At 37.0% G+C, this 20340-nt stretch overlaps 1 protein-coding gene across 6 annotated transcripts in view; it reads left to right on the top strand.

The window, feature by feature from the left end:
• MET (MET proto-oncogene, receptor tyrosine kinase) overlaps positions 1-20340 on the top strand; it is a 116404-nt gene that overhangs the window by 9270 nt on the left and 86794 nt on the right. For 3 of the 6 annotated variants that reach the window (XM_011372389.2, XM_011372387.2, XM_011372388.2), the window contains 2 exons: positions 11030-11196; positions 16069-17285. In XM_011372389.2, coding sequence (XP_011370691.1) covers positions 16083-17285 — 1203 coding nt within the window. In that variant the 5' untranslated portion in view covers positions 11030-11196; positions 16069-16082. The remainder of the gene's footprint in view (positions 1-11029; positions 11197-16068; positions 17286-20340) is intronic. The other 3 variants (XM_011372392.2, XM_011372386.2, XM_011372390.2) reach the window with 1 other exon arrangement.

Genomic DNA, 20340 nt, shown 5'->3' with positions numbered 1-20340 from the left:
ACCTCTGAGCTTAAAATATTACCCTAGCTGTTTGATTTTTTTAAATTGAGTGTAAAATAGTACAATAAATATTTTAAGTTCTACTGAATTATATAAAGAAGCAGCCAAAACAGTTTGTTGACAGAAAAAAAGCTTCCTCCTGACAGAAATGAATATGCATTTTAGACTTTTCAAAAATTCACTTTCTGTCATGTCAGAATTAAGATACTTCTAAATTTTATTTCAATGTCACTAACACATACTTGGATTGTTCGGTGAAATCTGTACGTCAAGGTCCAGTGATTTTAAACATTCTTCTGGTCTTCAAAGAGCTTACAAAAATAAAATGTGTTCTTTAAATCCCCAGAAAAGTGCAGATAAAACCCCAGACAGTTTCATTAACAAGAATGAAAGGTGACAGCCTTTGAATCTGTGTCATAAGTTGATTAATTACTTTCCAAATGTTATTAAAGATTCTGAATGACTAACTAGACTGGTATTTGAGATCAGGACTCCCTCACAATTCCTAAATGGGTTTTAATTTTCATAGTTAGATGATCATTATATCTGATTCATTTGTTTAGCATCTTTAGACTGTTGGTTTTATTGAAAAGAGAGCAGAGTATCTGTTTCAATGTTTTTCTTTTCCCTGAAGTTATTCCTTGTAGATTTCAATAAAACTGGTTTTGAAATAAAAACAATCAAATGCTGGTATTTTCTCTTATTAAAGACTTATAAATCTGTTGCATTATATAAACATTCCAAGGAATTTACTACAGAGGTCATGATTATGGAACCATTTAATTCCCAAATCTACTTTGTCGACTGCTTAGGCACTCAATGAGATTGGGCATTTGGATGAGTTTTACCTCAATAAAACTTGTATTCTTGTTTTGGTCATTCTCCATTTTCCCTCTGCTCATTACAATGCTTGCAAACTTTTACCATCCTCTCAAGCTCTTGAATCTCTTTGGGTCCCCTTATTTTCAGCATAACATATTCTTATAATTTAGAGAGTAAGCAGAAGAGACAAGTCTCCTTGTCACCTATTATTACCTCACTGCTTCTGTCTCAAATGATGAAATGGTCTTTTCAACCTATGGTCTTGATCCCACTCTTTCGCACATCTTCAAGCACTTTGCTACATCTATCCTACCAATGCTTCCCATCTTTTAAAGTCTCCCTCATCTTTTTTTTCATTCATCCCTTACTCAATCTCTTCTTCTAGAGAAAAAGAAAACACATATGTCCAATATTCTGATAGGGTCCTTAATACACAGTTACCTTAAATACTCACTGCTATTTCTGCCTTATCCTTTAAGTAAAGGATTCTTGAAAATAAATTTCGAACTCATTTTTTCTACTCCAATTCATTCCTTAACTCATTCAACTCAAGCAGTCTGTTCCACACTCCCAAGAAAGTGTTCTCCCTGTAATCGCTAGTAATTTACTCATCGCCAAATATGACTGATACTTTTGTTTTTATCCCACTTGACTCCTCTGAAATTTGATACTGTATATCTTGTGCTTCCCTTTTTGAAATTTCCCCTTAAGTTTCTGAAATACCACTCAAATTTTTTCTCTTTAGAATATAAAGGTTAGATTCTGGTCTTTAGGGTTCCATTTGGGTCCCTTCTTTCTACTTACTGAACATACCCATGGGTGGTCTCACTTATTTCTATGACTTCGAATACACTGAGGGGCCAGTTGTTCACAGATCACTATTTCTGACTCTCTCCTTACTCTAGACCACTGTGCCAGTGTTATTAACTGTCTTGTAAACATCTCCACTTGAATAACCAACAGATACCTCAGTTATAAATGGATCTATCATTTTTGCTTCAAAATTTTTCTTTGCCTATTTTCCTTAACATCCATCCTTGCCTTCCTAGTCTGCTTTATAATCAAAATCCATGTCGAATTATGTCATACAAACTTTATCTCAATATCTTTCTAATTTTGTCCTTTCTTTCCTGTCATATCCATACCTTCAAAGTCTTTGTTCAGGATTATTCTTTTATGTATTAATTCATTCCATTATCCATCCATTCTTCAACAAATTTTTATAAAGTGTCATATGATTGCACTATGCTAAGGGCTGAAAACAACTTACAGTCTATTGGGAAATACAGATAAGTAAATTACAACCCAACAGGATAACGTCAGATATATGACGTTATATATGGCGATATATTAGAGAACACTTCTTTTAGGAAGCCTTCTCCAGTGCCTGATAAGAGAGGCACTGGAGAAGGCTTCCTAAAAGAAGTGTTCCCTAAAGTGAAACTTGAAGAGGAAGTTTTAACCAGATGAAGATGACTGCAAGAGTGTTCTGTAAAGAGGAATCCACATGTACTGAGACCCAGAGTGAGAGAGCACATGGCTCGCTTCAGCAGCTCAAAGAAGAGCAGAGAGGCTACAGCCTAGATTTCTAGGGAGATGATGGCAAGAGGCAAGGCTGGAGAGTTAGGCAGAAGCCAAGTCATGTATGGCTTTTAAGCAGTGCTAAGGAATTGAATTGTTTTTAAGCAGAAAGATGACCTAATCAGACTGTCATTTTAGAAAGATATCTCTAGTATTGGGGAACAGATGATCAGAAGCAAGAATAGTGAAGGAAGACCAGATAGGAAGCCGTTGTAGTAATCTAGGCAAGAAGTGACACCGCCCTGAATTATAAGTGGCAGTCGTGATGGAAGCTGATGGACATATTCAGAACATCTGCAAGTGTGAGTTAAGGATGATGTACTGTAAAGGTGGGAAATGTTAGGCACTAAACTAGGATGCAGAGTGGGAAAGCAAGTTTAATGGGAATAGATGAAGGTGTCAAAAGGATATGTGACTGCTCCTTCTTAGCCTCCATCTCATTCACCACCTCCCCAGCCTACTAGCTTTGATGTGCTCCAGTGTGTACCCCTCCTCTCTCCGTTCTCTACACCCCTTTATTTGGTGTTCTTATCAAGTCTCAAAGCTTTTCATACCATTGATATACAGACAACCTCCTACTTTAAATATCTAGACTTTTCTCCTTAACTTCAGGACTCAAATCGCCAACTGCATACTCAACAGCTTCTAAAAACTACCTCAAACATGAGCAAAACTCCTGATAGTCTCATATCCCTACCAAACTTGCTTCACTCACCAATTTCTCCATGTCAATAACTAGTAAAGCCGTTTTCCCTTTAAAAAAAGCCAAAATCCTTGGAGTATTCATGACTCCTTTGTTCCTCATACACCTTGTATTTAAAACTATCAGTAAATCCTGTTAGCTCTGTCTTGAAAACATAACCAGAATTCAGCCACCTCTTATCATTCACCTTTTCCTTCTGCCCCAGGCCACCACCATCACTCACCTGGACTACTTCAGCAGCCTCCAAATTGGTCTCACTTCTCCATCTTTGCCCTGTCCCACCCCCCTGCCACCAGCAGTCTTTCCCTCACACTGTCGAGGTGATGCCGTTCAATCATAATCACTTGCTCAACACCCTGAAGTGTCTCCATATGTCACTCCAATAAAAGCCTAAGCCTCGCAGTGGCCTACAGGCCCTACACGTTCTGATTCTTTGTCCTCTGACCTCATCTTCCCATCACCAAGTTCCAAGCTTACTGGCCCCTTCGCTGTGCCTCAAACACCAGGCAGGCTCTCGGTTTGGTCCTTCTTGTCTCTGCCAAGAAATCCCTTTTCTCATCTCAGATGGCTAAGTCCTCTCCTCCTTTAACCCTCTTGAAAGTCATCTTTCCAGTTTTTCAAAGCAAAAATCCTCTCCCACCACCTTCCCTCTGGATATGCCTGATCCTCCAACCCTGCTCTTTTTTTTTTTTTTCCATAAAACTCATCGGCTTCTAATACATTACATGATCTACTTAATTATTATATGAATTATTTGTTGTCTGGATCTACCTGCTAGAAAGTAAGTTCTACAAGAGCAGGAATGTTGGTTTTGTTTACTGATGTACCCCAGGCAACTCACACATGGCAGGGCCTCAATATACACATGTCAAATTTAGTCTTAAATAGCTGTTGGACATACAAAACTGATGCTTAAGAGATGGATTGCTGGACTCTGGAGGCAATGAAATGAAGATACAGATCTGAGAGTCACTCTGTTCTTAATCGTCATCCCCTACTGCCTGGACAGATGCAGTGACCTTCTGTATGTCTTCTGGCATCTAGCTCCTTCCTACTCCAATCCACTTTCTACACAGTCACAAAATTGTCGAATATATAAAGTATGCCGATTTCCCTCTCCTGCTTAAAACCTCCCAGTGACTCACCACTCCAGGTGAAGTGCAGACCACTCAGCAGGACATATCCATCCAGCTTGTTGTGATGTGGCCCCAGCCGAACCTTCCAACTTCATCCACACCCAGCCCTCACCGTTTCTATCCTAGTTACAGCTTCCTGAACAGCCATGCACATTCTTCCTGAAGTGTCTGTGTGTGAGTCTTCTGTCCAAAGTGTTTGTCCCCTGCCTCAGCTGTGCCTGAGCAACTTCAACTTGTCCTGCAAGTCCCAGCTCAAGCAATATCTCCACTTTGAAATACTCCTTGGCCCTGACTCCATCTGCCAAAGTTAGCTTTCTTCCCTCTGTGCTTCTCCAGGCATGTGTGTCCATCTTTACAGAACCACCTGGAGTACAGTGGGACAGGAGGCTGGGGCTGCCAGTCAGTGGGCAACACCTATATGGTTGGAAAGTTATTTTTTTAAATGTCTTACCCTCTCTTCTCTCTTTTGTTTCTGTCTCGTTCTCTCAAACACATATTGCCTCTACACACAAACACACGACTGCCTGAATTATTTTTCCTTGAATTGATTAGTTAAAGCAATCCTGAGCACAGTTGTTTTTGAAGTGTGCTAATCTTTTTGTTTATTGATTTTTCAAAGATCCAGAGTGTTTACTGAGTTTTAGAAATTTGATTCTGTACTTATATACTTAGTTTTCTGCACTGTTCTATTTTTATGAGGAGAGCTTTGTTTGGCATTCTCTGTTCATTTAAAAGTATTTAAGATTTTTATAGAAAGTTTTGTTTGGTTCTTTATCCTCTGATTACTATTGATATCAACATAGTGATATTTATATGCTTTTAATTTTTCTCCCAACACTGTTAGAATTGCATTATGTTCACCTAAGGAATCCACATTTATGCAAAAACATGGCTTGGTTTGGCTTTTCCTTCCATTCAGAGTATTTTCATGATTTCTAAAAGTTTTTTTTTTCTCCTTTACCTGAAAAAGATAATGTCACATACTGACAAAATTCACTTTGAAGGTCCTCGTTTATTCCACTGCCAGAGAGTCTACTTGCTAACTTCGATTTCCAAGAAAAGTTCTCAGGAACTTTTCAGACATACCCTAAGAACTAAGGGAAAGTCGTGTTACAGGGAACACCCACCTCATCTGACCACTCCATATTTCAGGGTCAGGGTCAGGGCCTGGCCTATGGAACCTTCACGCCTCTCCCCTTTGCCCCTCTTTCCCTGGATGTTGATTTGTCTTTACATGACAGCCACCGTGACAAGAATGGGGTCCACTCACCGTCAGCATTCTTCTACAGCCGTTTGATTTCTGCTTTAGGTAACATGATAGGAGATTGATCAGTTATGTAAACCCAGTCCTGAACACAGTCTCCCCCACTTGGAATTTACCATGACTTATGCTGAGGACATGGAGGGAGGGAAATATCTGATTCATTAATGAGTAATGTACCAGTTTCCTCTCCAACCTGTCTCCTTTCAGTGGTTCACATTCTGACAGTTCCAGTCAAGTTTAACCTATTCAGACCCTGTATTTGAATGCAACTGGAAAAGGTTGCTAGGCTTATTTTAACTTACATACTTAGAAAGATATTTCTCAAATGTTATTTGTGGATTCATGTTGTTTAGTGTTCCTGGACTAATTGTACAAAATCTGGTTGCATTTCTATAAAATTATATCTATCCATTAGGCTGAAAAATATTTTTAAATGGTTTTATAGGATTTCAAGCATTTCAGCACTTTCGTAACATTGAAAGTTCACTGCACATTTTCAAGGGCAGTGAAACATTCTTGTCTGACTGACACCTTATTAATGGGACAAAAGCCTGTCCATCAGTCAGGACTCTGGCAATGTAATATATTTTCTGAGTAGGACTTTTTACAATATCTGCAATGATAAAACAAATGTCCATTTAGTCTTTCCCAGAAGTTGAATACTTTTAGCCATTCTTAAAAGGACAAAGATGTTTACTAACAGATTATGAATGTATGAGGAATAATCTTGAGAACACAATGGGATTCTATTCTTTTTATCTTTACTCTTAATACATCCAAGTTGGACAGTGATCACAATCATATGTTACAACTAGCAAATGCATAGTTGGCTTTTTCTTGTGCTATAATTCAGTCATTTTCAACTTTTAAAATGTTTATTGGAAGAAGGGATGCAATATTGGATAAGCTTCTGAATAAAAGTGCAATTTAGGTCTCATTTGCAGAAACAATATTTGTGTAATAATCATAATCAAGAATCAGTGTTTAGAGGAGCTCCTGGAAATATTATAACACATGAAAATTATTCTGGTACCATATTTAACTTTTCTTCCTTTGCCACCTATATTTCAATTTTTAATAAGCTTGCTTATTATAAATAATGCAAATCCATCCAGGAATATTTTTTCTGTTTCAGAAATTTCATGTCAGTGACAAGCTGCCGTATACAGTACAACTTTTTCCCACAAGCACACAGTCTTTGATTTTTAGTAAAAAAAGAAAAGTATCTTTACTCCCATTCACACAGTTATACCTTCACATGGTAATTAAAACCACCTGTTAGGAATGGGTTACCATGATAATCATTTTGAAAATAGCATGATTTAGACACACAACAACAAAATAACAATAAAATTATATACAGTTTTGCAACGTGTGTGCTACAAAAAGCTTAAAAATATTGTACTACTCCATAAGATAATTAGGTTCAGCCAAAATCTTTTCAGAGTCCTGTTAGTAAAAAGAGTGATTGTTACTTTGTTTTTCTCCATTTGCTTACAACTAGGATTGTCATATAAAATACATTCATGGGACATATTTATACTAAGAAAAATTATTCATTGTTTATCTAAAATTCAAATTTAACTGGGCTTCCTATATCTTTATTTGCTAAACCTCAGTGGGAATATGAGTTTACTCTTCTCTAAAGAGACAAAGTAATGGTTACTTATTTGTTCTACCTAAATATAGAAGGCCCTTTCCATGGCCTTTTTCTTGGAGGACAACTTTAGAAGAACTTCAAGAACTTGAAACAGGTTTAATGAAAACCACAGGATAGCCAAAGGGTGGGAAAATAAGAAATAACACTATTTAATCTGTAGATGAGAGGACTAAGGTGGTGAAACACTCACCAAGTATTTGGAGCGGGCTCACCCAGTGGACTGTGCCAAGATCCTCATTTTTGACAAGGGCAGGCAAAAACTGGCTAAAACACAACTTGGGATGATAAGCATAGTAGCTGCATTTATTGAAGCCAGTGTTTGTGACATAAGCTAATGCCAGTACCTCTCATAATTTATCTCTTACCCTAATGACCAACCCACAAGATGTGTACTATTATCCCCATGTTTTAAATGAAGAAGTAGACATTCAGAGTCAGAAGATATGTAAATGGTAAAGCCCAAATTCACATCACGTCAAGGTCTGTCTGACACAGAAGCGTATACTCTCTGTATACTCTCTGCCATACCCCAACTCTTCTCCAGAGGTTTTATGAGCTATTGTGAAGAATGTTGTCAAGCAAACTAGTCTGTAAATATTAGACGTAGGATTGACTCATGGGTGTTATGGATCATTTCAGTGTAGTTATATAAAAGAGCAGTTGAGCTAAAAAATCCTGATGATTTCTTCATTCTTTCAACTAATGTTAGAAATCATTGTCAAGGTAATGTCTGGCGACATTAGAAGAGATTTTTGACATGGCATATTGTTTTATCTCTCTAAAGTTAGTTTAGGCTTTTTGATGATCATAACACTAAGTATTAAATCTAAAGGAATAAGAGTCAATTTTTTAACCAAGCTTTCTTGACAGCCCAGTAGATTCATTCACTTTTCAATTTAGGTTACACATTTCAATTTTAAGCATTTGGTTCAAATTCACAGACTGTACAATTTTGAGGGTAGAAACTCTCAGTATCTAGACAAGGACATGGTATACAATGGGTGTTCACAAATATTTGGTTAATATTATGTGACATAATATGGCTTCATAAGCAGTGAGTGTATAAATGCAGTATTTTAAATGACATCAGAAATCTATTGGAATCTTCTTTCCTTTGTTTTTATGGGCCTACTTTTAAAGTTAATGGAAATAATGTATATAGAGAGAAGGCTAAGAATTTGCCTTAGGATTTCATTCTGGCAAATCTTCCTGGAGATTTAGCTGTGACTGTTTTTATGACTGTAATTTCCTTAATATGGGACCTCGGCCATATTCCATTATCATAAATCCCTTTTATACACTTAAAAGCAGGATTAAAATGTTTTCTAATTTTCATATCTTGACTTCACTGATACATTATTTCTATGCCGAGATTATGTTAAGTAAATATTGTAGAAGAATTTGAAATTATATAGCAGAAAAAAGCTAGTACACCACCTCAGAAATTTTAACTAATAGATTTGTCGAAATGCAAAGTGAAATATTTAAATTCTTCAAGTAAATAAAGAAATCATCTTTTTCTAATTACTTGAATACATAAAGTTGCTTATGTATTTGACTTTGTGTTTGAATTCATAGATTTGTAGTATTTTCAAGTAGGCATTGTTTAGTCAGGAATTTTTTTAGGAGCAAGGAATAAACGAATCACAGTGAAACTGCTGATTAAAAAAAAAAAAGAGGAAAGAAAAAATTTAACTCTTTCCCATTAGCTTGAAATGCAGTGGATACAGATGCTCAAGCAATAACATCAGTAGCCTGCCTTTCTCCATGTCTGGGATCTTCTCCTTGGGTCAGTGTCATGCTCAGGCAGGCTTTCTCCACATAGTGGCAAAGATGGTCATCAGACACTCCAAGTTAAAACATCAGTTTTGGTTTGTGTGATCTTTAAAGGAGAGAGATCTTCTCACAGTATCTATATTGAATCCCCTAAAAGATTCTGATTGGCCTTGCTTTGGTCACATGCTCACCCCAGACCAACCTGTGGTTTAAAGGACTAGAGTTCATCGAAAGGCTAGCCTGGTCTGCAAGCTCACCCATAAGATAGGAAGGGGAGAGTTTTCAGAAGAGTTGCCAGCAGTAGAGACAGTGGCAGCTTGGCAGGTAAAAACAAATGTTTACTAAAATTTGCCTTTTGAATAAAAACATTTTCCAGGAAATATAAATAATTTGAAACAATTCAAGTAAGTATCATACTTTTAAAAAATTAGAAATACATTCAGAAGAACTAGATTACATGTTTATCACATTCTAGATAATATTTCATTGTTATTGAGTTTCAGTTTTGTCATCTAAACATGGGAATAATGCTTACCTTCAAAGCAATCATGCCAATTAGAAGAGATGATATAATTGACAGTGTGTTATAAACTATAAAGTACTATCTGTATAGTTATGAAATATAATGATTTCTAAGAAAATTAATTTGTAAAGAAAGCAACTATATCAAAGTTTGGAAAGTCTCTCTCTTATAAAATGTATTCCACTACCTGTTGTGTTTTTTTCTGAGGAATCGATACTTGAATACAACACACACAGATGCTTTGTGACAGGTTTTTTGTTGATAATGAGGACAGCGATGATGACAGTAGCAGCAAAGATAGGCATAGATAGCTACTCAATAAATTCTTAGAGAATGTATTACTAGATTTCCTAAGGGATAAAAAAAGACCAATATAAGCTAATTTAGTGAGAAAACTAGAGGCAGATAGATAGATGGCAGACAGAGTTGAGTAACTGGTCTTAAGGTTAGGTTGAGCTGATACTTATATCTAACAGAGCAGCCCTTTTTATAGGAAATACTCCTAATACCAGTAGTTTAATGACCAAGGTGCCATTGATATAATCACTCCCAGGAAATGTTTTGCCAGTGAAATTATCTTAACTATCAACTGAAAAGAAATAAATGTTTTATGGATGATTCAGTTTCACCTGCTATGTGCACAAAATTTTAAGAGAATGAATTAGTCAGCCTGTTTGAATCATCTTTACGTGTTCCTTTTAGTAGGGAACTCAAAGTTGGTTAAATGGCCAGCACTATTTCAGAAAGAAAGAAAAAAAAAACTGTTAAAAAAGACATACTATATTGAAAGCCTAACCCAGGCAAATCACAGGAATAAATTATCAAGATAAAAATGTATGAAAACTGAAAGTATTTCTGGAGTCGCTACAAATATAAATATTAAAATTGCTCTCACAACTCAATCAGGCAAATTATATAGATGGAAAAAAGAAAGCCAACTCAATGGCAATAGATTATAATTGTAGAAAACCATCTCAGAGTTGAAAATCATTAGTTGGAAAATACTTAGGAGTTCATTAGTTCAACCCAGGAGTATTCTTGTAAATAATAACCGTCACTTCAGGGGAGAAAAAAAAGCCCCGATTTGTAGTGCTAGCCTATTTCTATGACATAAATACTCCCACTATGGCTGATTTCAAGATACTGAGATGAGGTCACTGAACATGAGTTGGGAAGAGATGCACACAATTGGCTGTCATGAGCCAATGCCAAAGGGCTTCAGCACATGACTAGTTCAACACTATAATTTTACAATAAGAAAACAACTGAGGCCAAAGGAATTGGGTGACTGGCTTTGAATCATACAACTATTTAATTGCACTGCCACTACTCGAGCTCAGATTCTTCCCCCATGCTGCCCCTCAGTATTGTAAATGCATTATGAACAAAGGACCATGTTTAGTTGATGGATTGGTAAGCCCACAGGACTCCCCTAACCTGGTTAAGTTCTCTTTTAGGTCCCCATAGACCTTTTCACATTGAGTTTAAACTGTGGTCTGTTTGTCTGCTTCTTCTACAAATCTGAGATCTCACTGACAACTGTTATTCATTTTTATGTCTTCAGCACTCTGCACAGTATCTGGAACGTAGTAGATACTCAAAAAGTCTTTATCGAAGGCATGAACAAACAACAGTAATAGAAAACATTTATTGGCCTGCTATGTGCCAAGCACTGCTCTTGGTTTACATGCATTAACTCATGGACTCCTCAGAGTAACCATCACAAGTGAGGTAGGTACTATAATCATACCCATATTTCAGATGATAAAATGGAGGCTCAGAGAAATTACTTGCCCAAGGTCACACAGTGAATGGATTCGAACCCTGCAGTCTGTCTCCAGAGTCTGTGCACTTGATCATTCAGCTGTCACTTAATTAACTGGCAGTGTCATCAGGTGTACAGCTCAGGAACAAATACTTCCAAAAGGCCCCTCTCCCTTATGAATGACACAGACATTTTCCACAGGAGGTCTAGTCTGATCAGAAATCCCCTTTGTTAATGGGGATGGGCCTAAATTAGTTGAAATGATCAAGGAAATGGGGCACTTAAGTGTTCTCATTATCTGGGTATTAAACAGAAATTCATATTTTAATTTAAAATCCTGTTGACACTGGTCCCTCTGCTCATCTTTTTTTGCTTTAATAAAATTAATAAATTATTGCTTTAATGAAATTAATCTTTGTTTTTTCAACCTGAAAAATGGCATCACCAATTTGCTACCAAGAGAATATAAAGAAGGTACAGGAGACTGGGTTACTAATGCCAGGAGTATTCTGCAAGATTTTTTTTTAATAGAAGAAATCTCTTTCTTCCTCGATTGTTTTCTTATGATTTACCATCTCAAGTAAGATAACAAAAAAAAAAGCCCATTAGTACATTTGTACATTTTTTGGATTCTAGTTAATGGTGACTGTTTTATGCACCAACCTTAAGATATGAACCTTATTTTTAAAACATGATTTAATATAATACCTCGGATTTTTTTAAAGATAATTTTGACGGCTTCTTTAAAAAACCTTGAAGAAAAGTCATCCACCCTCTGCAGTGCATTAATAGCCATCAAGTATTATGCAAATTGATTGTTATGCCTTCTTTTTCTTTTGACAGTAATGGTTAATTTATTTTCTTCCTCTATTATTTTCAACTAGAGAAAATACAGTGATAAATAATATATTAGGCTAATGTTGCCAATTTTAAAGTTATACCAGTACCATACTGAGAATGCATTTAATTTTTCTGCTTAATATGGTCTAGAAGGTTTAGATACATATTTATAGTTTGTTTGCAGTTTGTATTTGTCTCCTAATAAGATAACTTGTCCCAAATTCTTTTCTTTTACTCATTATCATTCCTCCCACTAGTGCCAGAAATTTTCTAGTACATTTCAAAACAATGCGACCTATAGGTAAAAATAGCAAGTACGACACCCTACATTTACATTTATAGACACTATATAACAAAGTGCTTTTAAAGATGAGATCTCTTTCTGATATTTAAAACAATCACATGAGGGTATAGATATGAGACCCTGGAACTCAAGAGATGGATGAATTCCCTGAAGTCACACAGCTAGAGAGGGAAAGGGCCAGGACCAAAGCTCTGATTGTCTACCTTCTGCCCAGCACACTGCCGCCTCTTAGCTCAGGAAGCCACTGCAGTGTTCTTGAAGCATTTAAGAGCCTGGACAGATTCCTGTCAGTTAGACATGAGATTGAATCTGGTTCTAACTGTGTGACTTTTGGCAAGTTTGCTCAACTACGAGAGGAGAATAACACTTCCTACTTCACAGGGTGTTTATAAAGAGTAATTTAGAGGGTTTAGCAGAATGCCTGGCATATGGTAAGCACTCAATACATGTTATTTTTATTGTTACATGATTTCTCTTCCACTTCTTTACCTTAATGAAGCTCCCTGCCCCGCCCTTTGGACTACTACAATTTCCTAGCCTTCAAAGTTTATATATCTCATCGCATGCATTCATTTAGACCCTGAAATCATTATGTCCTTGACCTTCTGCTTTGGGTTTCTTCCATATCTCATAAGTGTGGAGAGGAAGTCATAATGCATTGTATTTTAGCTCAGAGGATCCCTCAGAGCTACTAAGCAATTTTTTCTTTCATTTCTTGCTGACCTCAGTTTGCATGCCCTGCTGTAGCAATTCTAAACCCCTCCCCCCACACTCTGAAGTTCCTAATCCCTCTCTATATCTATCACTTTCAGCAGACGGTCATATACTCTAATTTATTTTTAAAACATTAGGATCCTGTGTCTTGAACTCCTTCAGTGTCCCTGTACTTCATCTGACTTCTCATCCTCTCCTCTGTCTCAGATAGTGACAGGTCTTATGTTCCAGGGCTCTTGGAAATGACTCCTCTTGCTCTTTTGGATGGTTGTCCCAACAATTTTTATCTCCCTCATTTGCCTGCTTTGGTTCCCCACCTCTCTAGGCTCAACTACTTGCAGTTCTTCTGACCTGGCCGTGTGTACCTACCTGCCTCTATATGGTCACACAAAATGCTCTGCCACCTAGGAATTTCCATTCTCCAGCCTCCTTCAAGACTCAGCTCTAGCATCATTTCCAGTCTGGTTGGCTGCCCTTTCTAGACATTTCCATAACTGACTGTCACCCACTGCCTCCACCGGTTTTTGACTCTACTGGTTTTTCCAATGTCGATATTCTCCAAGATTTGGTTCATTTGCCTTTTTTTTTGTTCACCTTGTCTCTCCATGAACATAGTCTTGGTTTTAACCATCACCTCTGTGTAGATGCAAAGTTTATGTCTAGTCCACCTAGAATCCCAGTTACTCCACCAAGACTGAGTCCTGAATGATCATTCTTCCTAGTGCAGAGATGGCAGTAACTTGGCATTCATGCTTCCACTTGCCACTGTCTCACCCAAAATGGATATCGTCTCACCCAAGACCTATTATGCCTAATTCCCAGTAAGGGCAGGCTTCTCCTCAGAATCCTTCTCATTTTCCTCCTCTGTTGTTTGACACAAAAGCTCTGTCTGCTTGCAATCTTCATCTTCACTTATTCCAGATACCTACTTCCTAGTAACAATGAAAAATCTACTAGTCATCCCCGTAGTAGAACATTTTCACTCATTTCTCATTATCACATCACATTCGACATATTTAAAAGAAACTAATTGTGTCCCCTGGTCTTCAGCCCTGCTTTCTCTTACTGGCTACCCTGGGTTTGTAGCTCGTCCCACTTTTCCTCAGATGACTGCTAATCATCTTTGCCTTCTCTCTTTTGTACTCCACCAACTTTGGTGTCAATCTTATTTATTCAGATATGTCTCTCATTCATCCCTTTCTGTCTATTCTTGGGGCCACTATTTTGGCTGGCCTTTTTTTACCTGATTATGGGCTATAATAATATCTTGTCATCTGGTCTTCCCATTGCCAGGTTCTCCCTTCTCTAAGCCATCTCGCCTCCAGATCAATCTTCCCAAAGTAAAACCTTAGTTATGTGACTATCCAGCCCCAAACCCTTTAATGATTTTCTTTTACTTCTTAAATAAAGCCCCAATTCCTATCAAATTTAATAGAGTAAAATTAGCTTTGAATTTGGAATCAAAGATTTGGATTCAAGTTCTGGTTACTCTATTTACCTCTTCTGTGATTTTGAACTTATTGCTTAAATTTTATTCACTCCTTTATTTGGCATGTATTTATTTAACACTACTATGTTCTAGACTCTATGTCAGGTACTTGGGATAGAGTGACAAGCCAAACAGACCTCATCCTTGTGCTCCTGGACCTTACAACACAGTAGACTTGTCCCTATTTTTCATAATCATAGTAATCCTAAGTACAGGCTATGCCTCCCTTGCTTGCTGCTTTTAGCTTTGGTTTGTGCCAAGCAGGACATTATACTGCCACGTGTCATAGTTGTTCACATATGTATGTTATCTTTTAGCCACATTGTAGGTTCACTGAAGGGTTGAGGCCATCTTTTATTTCCCATAGTGCAAGCACAGAGCTATGCACATACTAGTTACTCAGTGAATTCTGTTGTGAATTTGTAGACCCAGGGTTAGATTTTAGAATAGTTATAATACCTGGTATGTTTTTAGATGCTTCCTCTGTCCTGTCAGAATTATGTTTTTAAAAAAAGTAATAGCCATTAATTTCTGTTTGTTCTCAGGCCTCTCCTTCCAACCTGCCCTACCAATAACTATTATAAGTAGAACTCACAATGTTTATAACTTGTGTACCTTAAGTTTTCAAAAACTGAATAACAAATGCACTCATGCTTCGTAGTAGAAATATTGTCCATGTGCATACAACAGAATGTTAATATGATGTTCTTTTTACTAAATAGCTTTCGACTTGGTAATGAACAATATGTTGTTTTTCCCTGTGAAATAATTCTAGGACTTTAGTCCTGAAGATTATATTTTATTTTATACATTTTCAGCTTGCTATTTTTATGTTCCTAGTGATCTTACATTAAGTTAAGCATTTGTTTATCCAAAACAATAGGTCAACTATAGCCAAATTATAACCATACCTTTCCTCTGCACACAAAATCCTATTATAAACAGCATGTGATCATATTGCTTCTAGAATTTATGATTGTTTTCTTCCAAAAGGAAGCTAAATTTAGCCTAGTAATTCTACATGCTCCCAAGGAAACAATGCCTGCTGTGATTTCTAGAATAAATGAATCCGAACCACAATTCCTTTACTTGACTGAGAAAGTTTAAATATCAACCTAGTCATTACCACAGATATTAAACCACATTTAACAACTACAAGGGGTTAAGAAAGAAATTGACTATGTTTCTGACTTCATTGCTGAATGAATCTAACTTAGTCGCTCTCGTCCTTAATACAGAACATTGTTTGCATCTCATAATGGTTCTCTAAAATTACTCGTTCATGGCTTGAGTTCTAAAATTAAACTATGTACAGTCATGTCCACTGCACAATGCATCTTTATTTGAAACCAGCTAGAGTTTTTCTGTTTTCACTTGATGTAAAATTTCATTAGGAAGCTATGTTTCTTATAGTTTAACTGGTATAGCTCTTTCTATTTCTTCGTTTCTGATGATAACTAAATTTCTCTTGCCTTGAACATGTTTTGGCAGATAAACGTCTCACCATGAAGGCCCACGCTGTGTTTGCACCTGGCATCCTTGTGCTTCTGTTTACCTTGGTGCAGAAGAGCGATGGGGAATGCAAAGAGGCGCTAGTAAAGTCTGAGATGAATGTGAACATGAAGTATCAGCTCCCCAACTTTACCGCGGAAACACCCATCCAGAATGTCGTTTTACACAAGCATCACATTTATGTTGGTGCCATTAACTACATTTACGTTTTAAATGACAAAGACCTTCAGAAGGTTGCTGAGTATAAGACTGGACCCGTGCTGGAACACCCAGATTGCTCACCATGTCAGGACTGCAGCCACAAAGCCAATTTTTCAGGAGGCGTTTGGAAAGATAACATCAACATGGTTCTTCTTGTTGATACATACTATGATGACCAACTTATTAGCTGCGGCAGCGTCCACAGAGGGACCTGCCAGCGACACGTCCTTCCACCCTATAATACTGCTGACATACAGTTCGAGGTACATTGCATGTACTCCCCACAAGCAGACGAAGACCCCGGCCAGTGTCCTGACTGTGTGGTGAGTGCCCTGGGAACCAAAGTCCTGCTGTCTGAAAAGGACCGGTTCATCAACTTCTTTGTGGGCAATACCATAAATTCTTCTTACCTGCCAGATCATTCATTGCATTCCATATCAGTGAGAAGACTAAAGGAAACACAAGATGGTTTTAAGTTTTTGACAGACCAGTCCTATATTGATGTTTTACCTGAGTTCCGAGATTCTTACCCCATTAAGTATGTTTACGCCTTTGAAAGCAACCATTTTATTTACTTTTTGACGGTCCAACGGGAAACTCTTGATGCTCAGACATTTCACACCAGAATAATCAGGTTCTGTTCCGTAGACTCTGGTTTGCATTCCTACATGGAAATGCCACTGGAGTGTATTCTCACAGAAAAGAGAAGAAAGAGATCCACAAGGGAAGAAGTGTTTAATATTCTCCAAGCCGCATATGTCGGTAAGCCTGGGGCCTATCTCGCTAAGCAAATAGGTGCCAACCTGGATGATGACATTCTCTACGGAGTGTTTGCTCAAAGCAAGCCAGATTCTGCTGAACCGATGAATCGCTCTGCCGTCTGTGCGTTCCCCATCAAGTATGTCAATGAATTCTTCAACAAGATTGTCAACAAAAACAACGTGAGGTGTCTCCAGCATTTTTACGGACCCAACCATGAACACTGCTTTAATAGGGTAAGTCATACAGGTTCCCCATTTACAAATTATGATATATAAATCAGAATGGGTATCAGTCTACAAAAGAATATTAAGGGCTTATTGGTGCTTGGTACATGGTCCAAATCTAAAATATTTGCAAATTCTTTCCAAGAAAATTTAGAAATTGAATCTTTATTTAAAAGTAAAATCACAGCTTGAGAAAAACTTAATGTAGTAACTAAAAGAAAAAAATATTTTTACAATTTGGGTTTGTACATTTGCCAACACTTCAGTTTATTAAACTTATTTCTCATACAAGCTTTAGTAATTCTAGTCAGATTTTTTTGCACAAAGTTTAACACAACAGCAGTTCCTGTAAAACATGATTATTGAGATCCCAGTGCAGTCTTTACAACATTTAAAATTAGACATTCAAGTTAATTTATGTGTTTCAAAGGCTTATTTTCTTATGAGTCCCAGTTTGCTCAGTAATATGCAAACAAATGGTCTGTATTCGTAGCATTACTTAAAGAAACTTAACTAAAAACAAATTTTTAAAACTCTCTTCTAAAATGTTGGTAAATAAAACATCTTTAAATTAGCGAATATACTTCTCTAAATAATCTAGAAAACTAGAGAGGAAATTTTTGTTCCTAGATCCCTCCTTTGGACCTTAACTTTAGTCATGGACTCCCTGCTTGAATAGACGTGTGTCGACCGAATTCTAGTTTGGTACTTTTTATCTGGCTGGTATTGACATTTATAAATATAAATATTTTTGATCGATGATTGTTTATACTTGCATGAAATGGTGTTTTCACAGGAGGTATTGGGGAAATTCTTTGTTGCTTCGATTTAGATATAGCGAAAGCTACCAGCTACACCGGGGGATTTATCCTGCTAGTCATAAGATCATTTGGGGCCAGAGGAAGAACACTAAATTGAGTCCATTGTGGTCTTGGGCTTTCTTGGTCTGGAACCAGATCTGAACATATGGACCTGCCTGTGCCACTAGTGATCATCATTGAATGAGCAAATAGTATAGCTTTTCTAAAGACACTTTGACTTTAGAAATATACATCTCACTTACTCTTGCAGTTTTCAACCTAAGTAATAAAGATTATAATTGCAAGCAGGAAAAGTATTAAACATGTCCCTGATGAAAGAAAGTAAATAATTCGCTGAGGGGTACCAAGGGCATATGAATTCAGAAACGTTTGGTTCACTTTTGCTGACATGTCTGGGATACTTCCCCATATGGAAACTCCAAGTAAATTTTTTTATAAAGCTTAGACATTTCTGAGAAAACAAATTCATCTTTGGTGAACTACAGACATATCTAACTTTCCTCCTCCTTCCAAAGTGGAAGAATATCCATACATATATATCCCAACTAAGACTTGTTTTTTTTCCTGAATATGTTTACTATATGTTATAAACTCTGTAAGCAGCAATGGGATTCCTCAGGAGGCCGCCCCTTTACTAGAAAATGCAGAAGAACAAAGGGAAACAAAAGGTCTTTCAGAAACCTGGAATTGAAAAATAAAAGTGTAATATTAATATCATTCCAGAAAAACACTTTTTCCTGCATCCAATAATTGCTTCAGAAATACAAGTTTAAAAAGAGTCTAGTAGGAATTCTCCCAGGTCCTCTAAAGCACATGACTTTACTATTTAAATCTTGTTATCTTAATAATTAAAAAGAATTTATGAGGGTATACTGATATCTTATTATTTTATTTTGTTCATGTCAGCCCACAGACATAAAAGTATTTACCAATTCTGGAAATTCTCAAAACACATCTAAACTTTATCCTACCTCTTTGACTTTTTTAGTGTTCCAAGGGGAACAAAAAAGCAGCCTTATCCACTGAAATTCAGGTCAGTTTTATTGCCCAGGAAAAATGCCCAAAATGTACCAGCCACACCTGAAACCATTATCACTCCCATCGCAAAAATTCTTGTGGAAAGCAAGATGGAACTTGCCAACACGGTCTTTTTACAAGGGAAGCCAACTTCTATACTGGCCAAATTCCATAAAGACAAATACTTTCAAACCTTCTCTATTTATTTGCCTGTTTATCTTCTCTCGTTACTAAAGATCAAAATTCTTCCAAGAATGAGACTACTCACATTCTCAGTTTTCATATACTCATTCCACAGAAAACCAATAATCAGCATACAATTATTTCCCACTTCATTTTAAAATGAAGGCATCTAGAGCTATTACTCACACAAAAACAAGATGATTTACAAGATCAAACCAGTTAGGAAGGACTCTAAGCAATAAGATGATTCCCTTTTGTCTTGGCAAATTTACTTGGCAAGGTATCAGGTGACCCTTCTAACAATTTCTTGGAACTGAGTTTGTAGTTTGGCATAAAGTTTCGTGAATAGGCACATATATTGTAGTTTTGTTTTTAACATGTCTAACCAACCAATGGAGAGATGATTGTGTGCTCTGTGGACAAAAGTAAGAAAGCTGCAGCAGTGACTTTCCGCTGAGGCTTCTGTCCAGTCCTCAGTGTGAGCACAGCCACAGCAGAGGTTTCTGGCCTTCCTCGAGCTTCCCTCCATGTGCAGAAAGGGTTTCCATCACAAGATCAGACAGAGTGCCAAGAAAGGGTCTTTTAAATTTAGGGCCCTAGTAGGTGTATCAGGCCTGACTTGCTTATTTAAGATCACTCGTTATCTTGCTTTTCTGACTCTGACATTTTAAGAACTACTAGCTGTACAGGCTCTTCATATACATCTTCTCATATTAAGATCACTAAAGCCCTCTTTTGAGTCACCTGATAGTTTCCAGAGCACATCATCTTCACCTCTAAGTTATTTGTGCTTCAGAATTCTTTGACTCCGCTTGTGAGGCTTTTTCTGGGAACTGATCTCAAGACACTGTACTCATTTATGTCATATTAATGTTGATTATATCCGTTTTCTGTAAGAATATATTCTTAATCTTCACAATGTAACCATTTTCTGTGTTGCTTTTGAAAGTGATTCTTAAAAGCTTTGTTTACAGTGACTTCCAACACTTAGAATCATGAGATTATACACCCACAAATATCTTAACTATCTTAACTTTTTTTAC

This window comes from Pteropus vampyrus, unplaced genomic scaffold, assembly GCF_000151845.1.
Source record: "Pteropus vampyrus isolate Shadow unplaced genomic scaffold, Pvam_2.0 Scaffold206, whole genome shotgun sequence".
NCBI lineage: Eukaryota > Metazoa > Chordata > Mammalia > Chiroptera > Pteropodidae > Pteropus > Pteropus vampyrus.
This window is presented reverse-complemented; position numbering and strand designations above follow the sequence as displayed.